The sequence below is a fragment of the Erinaceus europaeus genome, chromosome 8 (genome assembly GCF_950295315.1).
Source record: "Erinaceus europaeus chromosome 8, mEriEur2.1, whole genome shotgun sequence".
NCBI lineage: Eukaryota > Metazoa > Chordata > Mammalia > Eulipotyphla > Erinaceidae > Erinaceus > Erinaceus europaeus.
This window is the reverse complement of record NC_080169.1, coordinates 80,747,246-80,760,277: the sequence shown is the minus strand read 5'-3', so window position 1 is coordinate 80,760,277 and position 13,032 is coordinate 80,747,246. Positions and strand designations below refer to the sequence as shown.

The 13,032-nt window shown below is 39.2% G+C and overlaps 2 protein-coding genes across 9 annotated transcripts in view; both read left to right on the top strand.

Annotated features, from left to right (window-relative positions):
• DOCK4 (dedicator of cytokinesis 4) overlaps positions 1-13,032 on the top strand; it is a 541,157-nt gene that overhangs the window by 334,215 nt on the left and 193,910 nt on the right. The window lies entirely within an intron of this gene.
• Positions 2,674-3,528, top strand: LOC103107349 (large ribosomal subunit protein eL30-like). Its single transcript, XM_007516135.3, has 2 exons — positions 2,674-3,056; positions 3,511-3,528. Exon 1 carries the CDS (start codon positions 2,696-2,698, stop codon positions 3,044-3,046), a length of 351 nt encoding a protein of 116 aa, XP_007516197.2. The 5' UTR covers positions 2,674-2,695; the 3' UTR covers positions 3,047-3,056; positions 3,511-3,528.

Genomic DNA, 13,032 nt, shown 5'->3' with positions numbered 1-13,032 from the left:
CATGTGCTTTTAAACTATTATGAAATGCTTTGGACTTTCCTTGTGTGTTGTTAAGGGTCTGTCACTCAATTCTTTATTTCATGGGGAATCCAGTTCCTAAAAAAAGAAAAGTGTGTTTTTGAGAAGCTTCGCCAATACCGCCTAAAAAGCAAATGACTACAAAATCTCCACATTGTGGTCTCTGAGGACAGGCTAGGGAGAGTAGCAGAACCAGTGCTAGTGTTTTCTAGTAGAAATATAATACATGGACAGTGTGCTGCTTTGCCATACATTTGACCAAGGTTTGAGTCTGACCCTCACTGCACTGAAGGAAGCACGGTCTCTTTCTTTCTCTCTCTCTGCCTAGAAAGGTGGGGTCGGGGGTGGGAGAGAAAGACACATGTGGGCCACATGTATAATTTTCACTTTCCTAGTAACCCCCCCAAGAAAAAAAAAGTGGGGGAAAAAAAGATGGAATTAATCACAAGCCATACTTACTTAACTAATACACTTAGAATGTAAACTCTCACCAAAAAAGCCATATATAAAACTATTTTTTAATTTCTTTATTGGGGAATTAATGTTTTACATTTGACAGTAAATACAATAGTTTGTACATGCATAACATTTCTCAGTTTTTCATATAACAATACAACCCCCTTTAGGTCCTCTGTTATCTTTCTTGGACCTGTATTCTCCCCCACCACCACCACCACCACCACCACACCCCAGAGTCTTTTACTTTAGTGCAATATGCCAATTCCAGTTTAGGTTCTACCTGTGTTTCCTCTTCTGATCTTGTTTTTTCAACTTCTGCCTGAGAGTGAGATGATACCATATTCATCCTTCTGTTTCTGACTTATTTCACTTAACATGAATTTTTCAAGGTCTGTCCAAGATAGGCTGAAAACAGTCAAGTCACCATTTTTAATAGCTGAGTAGTATTCCATTGTGTATATATACCACAACTTGCTCAGCCACTCATCTGTTGTTGGACACCTGGGTTGCTTCCAGGTTTGGGATATTACAAATTGTGCTGCTAAGAACATATGTGTACACAGATCTTTTTTGGATGGGTGTGTTGGGTCCCTTAGGATATATCCCCAGGAAAGAAATGGCAGGATCATAGGCTAGGTCCATTTCTAGCCTTCTGAGAGTTCTCCGGACTGTTCTCCACAGAGGTTGGACCAATTTACATTCCCACCAGCAGTGCAAGAGGGTTCCTTTGACCCCACAACCTCTCCAGCATCTGCTGCTATTACCTTTTCTGATGTATGATATTCTCACAGGAGTGAAGTGGTATCTCATTGTTGTCTGCTTTTGCATTTCTCTGACAATCAAAGACTTGGAGCATTTTTTTCCATGTGTTTCTAGGCCTTTTGGGTCTCTTCTGTGGTTAATATTCTGCCCGTGTCCTCTCCCCATTTTTGGATGGGATTATTTGTTTTCTTGTTGTTGAGTTTGGCAAGCTCTTTATATATTCTTTATATCAATTTTAAAGACATCTTCAATGAAACTAATCCAATTACAAAAAAAACTAAGGCAAGCATAAACCTATGGGACTACATCAAATTAAAAAGCTTCTGCACAGCAAAAGAAACCACTACCCAAACCAAGTGACCCCTGACAGAATGGGAGAAGATCTTTACATGTCATACATCAGACAAGAGGCTAATATAAAACTATTAATGAGTTATTTTACACTCTTCTTTCAACTTAAGTGTTGGGAGACCAGTCAGTATTTTATGTACCTTTACAGCACATGTCTTTTCAGCCAAGTCACATTTCAAGTACTCAGTTGCCACATGTGGCAGCAGTTATAGTATTGGACAGCTCGGCTCAGACTGTCTTAACATACTGTGTCAATTGGGACCCAGGCCACTGGTGAATACTGGGAACTTATATTTTGGAGGAAAACTGGCTGATGTATCAGACGTTTCATGGGATATCAGGCTGTGCACTCCTACACAAGGAAGGTCCATTCTTTCTGAGTTTATAATTATTTTAGGCACTTTTAATTTTATTATGGCCTCTCTATCTTCCCCACCTGTACTTTGTTCACCCTGGAAACTTATTCTCATAAATCGAGTGATGCCATTCTTTATTAGGGGAGTTATAATTACTACCTTTCTGTGCATTTTGCTATTACTAAGAGATCTATGAGTCTCCTTACTCTACATAAAATTAAGTAAAGATGGTAGAGATAGATATAGAGGCAGTGGTGGGAGAAAAAGGTCAAAGTTAGAATGCTGAAAAAAAAAATCACCTGATAAGCAATTAGCAGAACCCATATTTCAAATCACTGCAGCAATAGTAGCTTTGATAGTACTGTAAACATTTATTTAAGATTTTTACACATTTTATTCAATGTAAGTCTTTTCCTTTTATCTTTAAGCTATAGTTTGGATAAGTCAAATTTTTGTTTGGTCAAAGTTGGGTAGACAATGGTTTGTGAAGCTGCATAAGAGTAATATTGTAAAAGATAGATTTTTTTTTTAGTATAGATATTAATCTGGGTTGGGGACTGCTAGGGATATAGTATAATGGTGATACAAAAGACTTTCATGCCTGAGGTGCTAAAGGTCCCAGATTCTACCCCAAGCATAAGCCACGACTGAGCAGTGCTGTGTATTAAAAAAGTAGATAGCTTTCTCTCTCCCCGGCCATCTTGGCAGCGGCTCTTGGTTGGGGGCCGTCCCTCACCTAAGGCAGGAATATGTTGGCCACAAAGAATATGAAAAAGTCACTGGAGTCGATCAACTCCAGGCTCCAGCTGGTGATGAAAAGCAGGAAGTACGTGCTGGGATGCAAGCAGACTCTGAAGATGATCAGACAAGGCAAAGCCAAGCGCTTGGTCATCCTGGCCAACAACTGCCCTGCCTTGAGGAAATCAGAAATTGAGTACTATGCCATGTTGGCCAAAACTGGTGTCCATCACTACAGTGGCAATAATATTGAATTAGGCACAGCATGTGGAAAATACTACAGAGTCTGCACACTGGCCATCATTGATCCAGGTGATTCTGATATCATCAGGAGCATGCCAGAACCGACTGGTGAAAAGTAAATCATGCAATGTTGTTAAAATTTCGGAGGCTCTTGCCGGGCTGGCTTGCTTCACGGCGGGTAACAGAGACGCGGAGACAACGGCTGGGCAGGGAAGCTGTATTTCTTTATTCAGAAACAACGATTCATAAACTAAGACAAACTAATCACCAAACAGAACTCTGCTGTCTCTTTGCGGCGGCACAAGCACTCTCTCTTACTTTCGAACTCAGGAACTCTCTCTTACTCTGGAACTCTGGAACTCTGGAACTCTCGTACTGGGGAACCCTCTGCAACTCTTCCACTGTGGAACTCTCTCTTACTCTGTAACTCTGAAACTCTGGAACTCAGGAACTCCGGAACTCTCGGACTCAGGAACCCTCTCTCTTGGGTTCCAAGCAGGCCCGCGAAATTAACAGGACTGATCCAATTCTCTTGGCGGGGGAGGGCTAGAACAAACCAATGTAAAGCATACGACAATGCAAGATTTTTCTCTAATAAAGTATGAAGAGGTTTTAAAACAAAAGTAGATAAAAGCTAGAAAAAATAATTATAAATATTATTCTTTACCACTTACCATTAGTATTTACTGAGAAAAACATACAATGATGGCTGGGGAGACAGTATAGTGGTTATGCAAAAGACTTTCTTGTCTGAGGCTTCAAAGTCTTATGTTTATCCCTAACAGCACAATAAACCAGAGCCGAGCAGTGCTCTGGGCCTTCTCTCTGTGACTTTCTCTTTTTATCTCTGTTTCTGTCTCTATTATTAAATTAAAATTTAAAAAGAAAAAAATTCAATGACAGCACTTATTTGAGGGATGGGAACTATATTAAATATCAGGAACACAAACTTTTATTATCCCAGATTGTGCTCCTCTGGTGTCTTTATTTAAGGGGAGTTTAAAAAATAAATGTGGGGAGAAGAGTAGAATAGACCAATAGTTATAAATGGTTGCAGAGTATGTATCTCAGAATTCATTGGTTCTTAATCATATCCTGATCTTAGTTACTCTGGAGGGAAAAAAATCATCTTTGTGCATCTTTCACCCCTTGTCTCACGGAAACTATCAGTATTTTTTTTTTATTAAAGTTTCAGTTAGATAAAGTTTCTAGCACAAAATAGTGAGTTTAGTTTACCTCCAATATTCTTTTTTTACAGAAGAGATGCATTTCAGCTGATGAGCTGCTTAAGTAATTCCTCTTTGGGGAAATGCAGTATAAAAGATTTATGATATGATCTTCCTTATCCCAGATCTAACCTAAACTCACCACCAACGCACTCCCAGCCCAAGTTTATTGGGTCTTAATTTTGTACAGGTGCATCCATTTGGCATGCTACAAACTCCCAGTCTTGCCAGTGGAGAGATGATTAATCTTGCAGAGATTAACACAGTAACCACAGAGTGATTGAGACTGAGATTATACTATGTCATATAGTATAATAGATATATATAGATTATACTATGTCATATTCTTTATAGCCCAGGCTTTGAACATATTGGAGAAGGGATGAGTGGCTCCTAAATTATGAAGTTTTATGCTCTCGCTGTCAAAGATGATAGAATTTTTTTCCCATCTGGTCCTATCAGGTCTCTATGAATTGTCCATGCTACCCATCATGGGCAGCAGAGAATCACAGCCTATCCCTATTGATGTCTCCAAGTAAAAGTGACCTGGAAAGTCCAACAGGGGTGTTTTTATATTATTTGTCACTCTTGCTCCCCCTCCTCCTTAAATATAACAACAACAAATATATATATATACATATATATATACCCATCCCCTCAAAGTTCAATTTCATCTTTTTTTTAGAAACTGTTTACTTTTTAATTGAGACAGAAAAACTGAGAGAGATGGGGTAACTGAAGAGAGAGAGAGAGATTGACTGATTGATTGATTGATCGATCTGTGGCACTGATTCACTGCTTTATGAAGCTTCCCTCCTTCAGGTGTGGCTTGAACATGTGCACATTGTAACATGTGCATGTTCTAGTAGCTGTGCCACTGCCCCCTCTCATAGTACTTTAGTGATTGCAAAGCAAAGCACAAAAGAGAATGGTAGTTAAAAAACAGAGAAATCATGGATGGGTTGTATTTAAGTGATATTTTTTTCTGTATGAGAAATCCAAAGTTGACTTCTCAGCCTATCCATAAATTTGCCATGTCTGTGGTCTGCTTAGATTTCTATCTGGTTATGAATCATGTTCCTTTCCCTTATTCCCCTTGAAGCTGTCATGAAGTAATAGAAGTTTGGATGTGGGCAGCATATAATAGTTTTCTATGTCTGCTATAAAAAAGCACAAAGAGGTGACTCAAAATAACAAAGAGACTTAACTGGTCATTCTGGAGGTCAGAAGTTTGCACCGGTTTCACTGGTTCAGGCAAAAACCAAGGTTCTGGCAGGGCAACATTTTTTTCTTCTTTCTCTGTTTTTTTATTTTTATTTTAGGGATTAATGATTTACAGTGCAGTTGCTGACACATGGGTACAACTTCATTATGCACCAGGACCCCAACATTTCCAACCCTCTCTTCCCCTCCTTTGCTTGATGTAGTACACTGGTCCCAGTCCATGTTACACCATTCCTTGTTCATGTTTCACTCTTTGTTCTCCTTCCCTGCCCCTACTTATTAAGTCATAGGGCAGCATTTTTCTAATGGCTCTAATGGGGAGTCTGTTTCCTTGCCTTTTTCAGTTTTGGGAGACTACCTGCAATCCATGACTCTGGCCTCAAATCATTCCAGCCTCTGTATTCCTTAAAGCCCATTCTCTGACTCTAACCCTCCTATTACCCTCTGACCAGTTCCTTTTGTCATTTATATTGGACACAACCCAATAACCCAATGAAATACCTTAATTATGTCTTCGGAGTTGGCCATGTAATATAACTTATCTACAGGCTCCTGGCATTAGGACTTGCACATCTTTCCAGGTGGGGTGGCATTGGAATAAGAGTCAATATTCTGCCAGCCATATAAAGAGCTGTACAGTCCAACATGTTCAGTGCAAAATATTTCTCCCTGATGGAGGTTTTCTATCTTATGATTCAATATTTACAATGACCAACACATCATCTCTCAAAATGACCTCTTTCCCACTGAACCAGTTTCCCTTTGCCTTTTATCCAGTGAGGTAACTTGAAACCTCAAGCATTTTAAACTCATTTAACATTCTTGTCACCGTTAACCCTCCTCTGATGGGGTTTGAGTCCTTTCTCCATGATATCATCACATTGAATAATATCTTTGTGTGTGTGTGTCCCTGTAAACTGTAAATGCTCCTTAGAACTGAAAGCATTACTTCAAGACTTTTCTGAGAAAGCAGGGTAGAATGAGTGCCTTCCTTGCTCAAGGCACTTATGATCTTGTGATGAAGGCTGAATTGCACCAATTTATTTGATGCCCTTTCTTAACCTGTTGAATTACATTCAATCAAGTGTTCTACTTACAACATTTGGCAAAGTAAACTATTATATATTGCTACTATCATTATCACACACACAAAATTCAGTCTTTACACATGGTCTTTTGTTTTTAACTAAAGGACAGGAGCTTTTCTTTTTCACATCTCTCTCTCTCTCTCCCTCTCCTTCTCTCTCTCTCTTTCAAACACACACACAACACACACACACACACACACACACTCTGTTACACAAATGAGACTGGGCTGAGCCCTAACTGGATAAAGTAATTTTATTGATATGATGACTATTCACTCTCTGCCTTTATCCAATGCGTTCATAGGAAAGAGTCAAGGATCATGATTCTCAGATACTGATGAAGCAAACTACATGGTGAGGTCAAGTCATAAATCAATCCCATTTGACTGTAGTCATTAAAGTCTTTTGAATGGGTTTCCATTGTTGTGACTTCATCTTTATCTTATCTACAGTGATACTTTGAGAAACCTTCCCATATGTAAAGACAAGTGGGCCTGCGAAACAGTGGATAGTGTCATGCACATCACATTTAAGAGGTGCAGGGTGTTAATAAATATTGTCAGGAAAATAGCTTTTCGCACTGGTTCTGTGACTCCATTTCATATTCCCTTTATGGGTTCTCTCTTAATTACCCATGATGCTGTCTTAACACCAATTGGGTTTAGTCAGGCTGACCTCAAGTGTATTGATTTTAATTAGCACTTGGTTCAGCTTTGTCTTTCTGAATATTTTGGTAAAATGTGGTACCTTGCAGCAAACTGTAAAATTTCTGGGAAGACATGTGTAGACATTTATGTTTTCCAGAAGTAATGTTCTTGTTATGTGTTCTCTTTTCAAAGGAATTTTGTTTTAGTCTAAAAAGTTAGCAAGATATGAAAGGAGTTACAGGGATAGTGACAGCTACAGAACAGAAAGGCAAAACTTTTGAATGAGGCATTTTGATGTGTGATTATGTTATACTTCAGAAGTCTCCTGGAAGTCATAGAAAAAGCATAACATAAGAAAGTGGTCTTATCCCTTTCATCCCTACCTCTACCTTTGCTCCCACCATGTTTTAAGAAAATAAAGAAATACATAAAAATCATCAGGGCTGGCCAGAGAGTTAGCTCACAAGGTAGGTCATGTGGCTTGCCATGCCTGCTCCCTAGGTTTGAGTCTGAGTACCACAAGGGAGGGGCTATGGCACTGGAGGAAGCTGCCAATAAAATGTGATACTCAGAGGTCCAGACTGAGTACACAGTAACTGAGAAGAACTTGAATCCCTATTTGCTTGTTCCTGCTTTCCTGTGATACTACATCATTAGGTTTATTTGAGTCTAAATTTCTTCTGAATTGAGAAAAGGTAGAAAATTAGCTAAGTTATAAGATAACTATGCTTGAAAAATTGCCTTGGAAACCAAATGTCATTTTTTTTAATTTAAGAAAGGATTAATTAACAAAACCATAGGGTAGGAGGGGTACAATTCCATACAATTCCCACCACCCAGTCTCCATTTCCCACCCCCTCCCCTGATAGCTTTCCCATTCTCTATCCCTCTGGGAGCATGGACCCAGGGTCATTGTGGGTTGCAGAAGGTAGAAGGTCTGGCTTCTGTAATTGCTTCCCCACTGAACATGGGTGTTGACTGGTCAGTCCATACTCCCAGTCTGCCTCTCTCTTTCCCTAGTAGGGTGGGTATCTGGGGAAGCAGAGCTCCAGGACACATTGGTGGGGTCTTCAGTCCAGGGAAGCCTGGCCGGCATCCTGATGACATCTGGAACCTGGTGACTGAAAAGAGAGTTAACATACGAAGCCAAACAAATTGTTGAGCAATCATGGACCCAAAGCTTGGAGATAGTGGAGAGGAAATGTTAGGGGGGTACTCACTGCAAACTCTAGTGTACTTCTGCTTTCAGGTATATATTTTGCGGTAGTTTACGGATACGTGTGAACATATGCTCTCTCTCACAGCAACTGGTTTATATCTAGGTTTTGGGACTTTGTTAGAAAGTGAACCACCTGAGATGAAATTAGAGTATACTATGAAAGGAAAGGTCTCACCCGAGTAATGATTTTGAAGGGTTGTCATTCCACACGTGAAGTCTCTGGACACAGTCTGAAGTGAAGCATGTTGAGGTGGCAATCGTGTTGGTTAGGTTGTGATCGGCAGATGCAGTATTATTTGTTATGGATTGGGAGAGGCATACGGGAAAGTGGGCCCTATCCAAGAGTTCCAGGACTGGGGGAAGTAGGGGCTCTATAGTGGAGATGTGAGGTTCCTGCTGTCTTAGGGTTCAAAAAGACAATCGATAGTTAATGTTATCATCACATTATTTGGTAATTGGGTTAACTTTGAAAAGTCCTTTTGTTATGGTTTGCTGTACAGTACCCAGTATCTTGTATGTAGCTGTGCTATTGGTTGCTTCTGATCTACTTGGTCTAGGCTTTTGAGAGAGTCTGCATATCAATTACACAGCCTATATATTGAAAAGATTCAGTTTGTGTTTTGAAAAACTTCGAGACATACAATTAATTTTCCCCCTCTCGTATTAATTAACTAGTGATTTATATGACTACATTTTACTAGGAGTGTACATAAACACCATTCCCACCACCAAAAGACTGTGACCCATCTCTCCCACCCACTCCCACCCCCCACTGTCCCAGGAAGCTGCATGTCTACTCCTCACCACAGGGTTTTTACTTTGGTGCCCCAAATGTCATTTTTAACCTTACTCCTTTGTTGAAAAAGACCATATATTACACAGATTTTGCATTTCATTTCAAGGTGTAGCTATTTTTTTTTCTAATGAACATTGTTTCTTCTTCACCTTGTTTTGAGAAAGAGGAGGAATCATAAGAGGATTATGCAGTACTGGCGATTCAAGTCAGGGATTATAAAGTGTTCAAGTTATATAACCAATGGAGAAAAACACTATAGGTATATAAAAATTAAATAAATCAGGGCTAGGCAGTGATACATCTGTGAGAGTACCTTTGTTTTCACACTTGATGGCCTGGGTTCATACCTCTGGTGAAGCAGTGCCGCAGGTGTCTCTCTCGTTCTCTCCTTCTCTCTTTCTCTGTCTCTCTGTCTCTCCTTCCCTATTCATGTCTTTCTGGCTCTATCCAATAAATAAATTAATTAAAAATTATATGTTAAAGTAAATGTTAAAAGTATAGGTATATTCATATATAGAATATCACATCTTGAGTCTATGACTTTATATAAAACACCCCCTCTCCTCCAGTTAACCCTCTCTGTATGCCATCTCTGGTTTACTTTTATTTACAGCACATATCATTAATAAACATCAGCTTTATCCTTCTGAATATTTTGGCAAAATGCAGCACCTTTCAGCAAACTGCAGACTTCCTAGGAAGATGTGTATAGAATGTATTTCAGAAGAAATGTTCTCCCTCTATGCATTTTACTTTTTACTATGTATAGGTCTCCCTTTACTAGAATCTGTGATTTGTGGAATGAACTCTGTGCTTTGTTAATGAACCTATAATTATAGCAGGCACATTGTAGGTGCTCAAATAAAATAATAATATAGAAAAAGATTCATCACTCTGCTCTGGCAGTACATTACTCTCTTATGTAACCTTTTCCTTCCATTTGGCCTAACTCACCTGCAAAGACAAACAAACAAAAAAGTAGAATTCTCAGACCCCCTCTTGCCTTTGCTGAAGTTAGAGTTGCCATGTCCTTACAACAGATGAGAGTAGAAGATGGGGCCAGGTGGTAGCATACCTGGTTGAGCACACCCATTACAATGCGCAAAGACCTGGGTTCGGGCTCCCAGTCCCCACCTGCAGGGGGAAAGCTTTACGAGTGGTGAAGTAGGACTGCAGGTTTCCCTCTGTCTCTCTCCCTCTCTACCACCCACTTCCCTCTTGATTTCTCGCTCTCTCTATCCAATAAATAAAGATAATTAAAAAAAAAATTTTAAAAGAGAGTAGAAGACACCATCCCAAGAAACTCTCTTAATTTTGCCAGAAAGTTAACCTTTATGTAGTTTGGACAAGCTAATAACTCACTGTGAAAAATTCCTAAGATTAAAACTCCTATTGTACCAAAGCAATGGATTCTGGGTAAGAGATAAGAGGGAGGGGCACTGGGGTCTGGTGTATGGCTAATATGCCAGTGGAGAAAACCTTAGCCAGTTGTCAGAGCCCTGAGAATAAATGTTTCCTAGGGTAGAGAGAAAATACCCACAGCCAGCCACCATACAGTTTATAAGAAGTCAGGCGGGAACATACACATATGCCATCCCTAGCATATGTGTCAAGTGTGTGTTCTCCTTCTCAAGCTTCTAAGCGTATCTGCTAAGGTACAAGTAACAGATGGCTATACATCCCATAGATAAAGATAAGAATACATTTTTAAGGTAGGAAACAGAGTAAGGATGCTTAAAACTGTCATTATCCAAATGTCACTATGTTAGGTACATTCTTTTGATGTCATAAAATATTGAGTTTACTCTAGTTATCCCATGCACAATCTCCAGACCCTTACAACAGCAGCCAGAAATCAGAGTTATCGGTGATTTGCATGTGGCAATACAACCCTCTACTGACTGTGGGCAGAATCTCTGAGATATCCAGACTTCACCCTATGTCAGGATTTTTGTAACAAGGGGCAGGACATGGGGGGGGGGGCGTGTGGCACACCTGGCTAAGCACACATATTATAGGGGACAGAGCCTGAAAGATAGGCTTCATGTTCTCATTATTCAAAAGAATGTTCCTTGTAGAACATTAACAAGCAAAACAGATTTTGTAAGTATAGATGCAAGGATAACAATCAGCAGTTTTTTCAATAACAAATATCAGGGGTCAGAAAACTTTTTTCAAAACTGGTGTATTATGGGGGAAAAGAACTGCCCTATAGATTAGAGGAGAATGTCTTGCAGACTTCTGGTCACCTATGAGATTAGAGTTAACAATATACTGTAAATCATTAATCCCTAATTTAAAAAAATACCTATGTGTTTTCCCCCAGGGCTATACTTCCTACTAGATAGAGTATATTTTATAGTCTGTTTGCAAGCATTGTAAAGTGCCTTGGTATTTGTTATTTAACATAACAAATTTGTTAGTGGGAAAACTCTTGTGTACAATTTCCTCTGAAGCATACTGTTAAAATGGCACATATGCAAACTATTAGTGTTTCAGACCTATTTTGAATGTGTTGAAAGTAGTTATTTTGAAGGACAAAGTTTATGAGCTTACTTTACCACTCCAGGATGACTTTTTCAGATTGAGAGATAAAGACAAAGAGATACAGAGAGAACAAAAGTGACCACACACTGAAGCTCTCACATTCTACAGTGAGGTGGGGGCCAGGCACCTGGATCTCAAATATGACAACACAGCACACTGTCCAAGTGAACCATCCATTCTACATTACTATATTTACTATTTATTTTATAATAGAATTGTTAAAGTGAAATTATATTAAGAAAGTGTGTGTTAGAACACTAGTATTAACTGAATAAGCAGAACTCTAGCAAACAGACAGTTTATTGTGAATCCTTTAATTTTTTTAATGAGGCATTTTTGACTTAAATCAAAAAGTTTTCAGAGCGTTGAACTACAGTTTTAAATGTGTTCAAATACTTTCCTTTTATCCTGAAATTCTAAGGTCATTGCCTTCCAAACTTTTTGTGTGTGAGCTATATTAGATTATTATAAATTCATAAGAAGCCACTGCATTTGTTGTTTCCACTATTTTGATATTTGTTTTTGTGAAGATATCTCGACTTCATCTTTTGAATTTAATTAGTTTATTTATCATGTGATCCATGTTTTTCCTGCTCAGCAGAGATCATTTGAGAACTATACTATCATGATTTTTTTTTAATCGAAGAAAGTAAACAGCAACACTGGTATTCCCCTCTGGTTTGGAAAGCTAAGGTACTTTCCTGTACATACTTTGGTTAGGAATTATTTTAATCATTTTTATTAGAGGGTTAATGGTTTATAGTGTATTCATTGATGCATGGGTACAATTTCTTATCTTCTTCTGAAAGTTATAAGGTCCTTTTACATCATCAAGCTCCAGGTCTGCAAGCCGCCGCCGCTGCTGCTGCTACTGCTGCTGCTGCTGCTGCTGCTGCTTCTTCTTCTTCTTCTTCTTCTTCTTCTTCTTCTTCTTCTTCTTCTTCTTCTTCTTCTTCTTCTTCTTCTTCTTCTTCTTCTTCTTCTTCTTCTTCTTCTTCTTCTTCGTCTTCTTTTCGTCCTCCTCCACCTCTTCCTCCTCTTCCTCCTCTTTCTCCTCTTCCTCCTCCTTCTCCTTTTATTTCTTCTTCTTCCTCTTCCTCCTCTTCTTCCTCCTCTTCCTCCTCTTCTCCTCCTCCTTCTTCTTTTTCTTCTTTTTTCTTCTTCTCCTTCTTCTCCCTCCTTCTCTTTCTCCTTCTCCTTCTCCTTCTTCTTCTTATAAATTGCTGCCAGGATTATTGCTGGGGCTTAGTGCCAGAACTACCAATCCACCACTCCTTGTGGCCATTCCTCTGCCCCTATTTTTTCTTTCTAAACTTTATTAGCTAGGACAGGGAGAAATTAAAAGTGGGCAAGGAGAT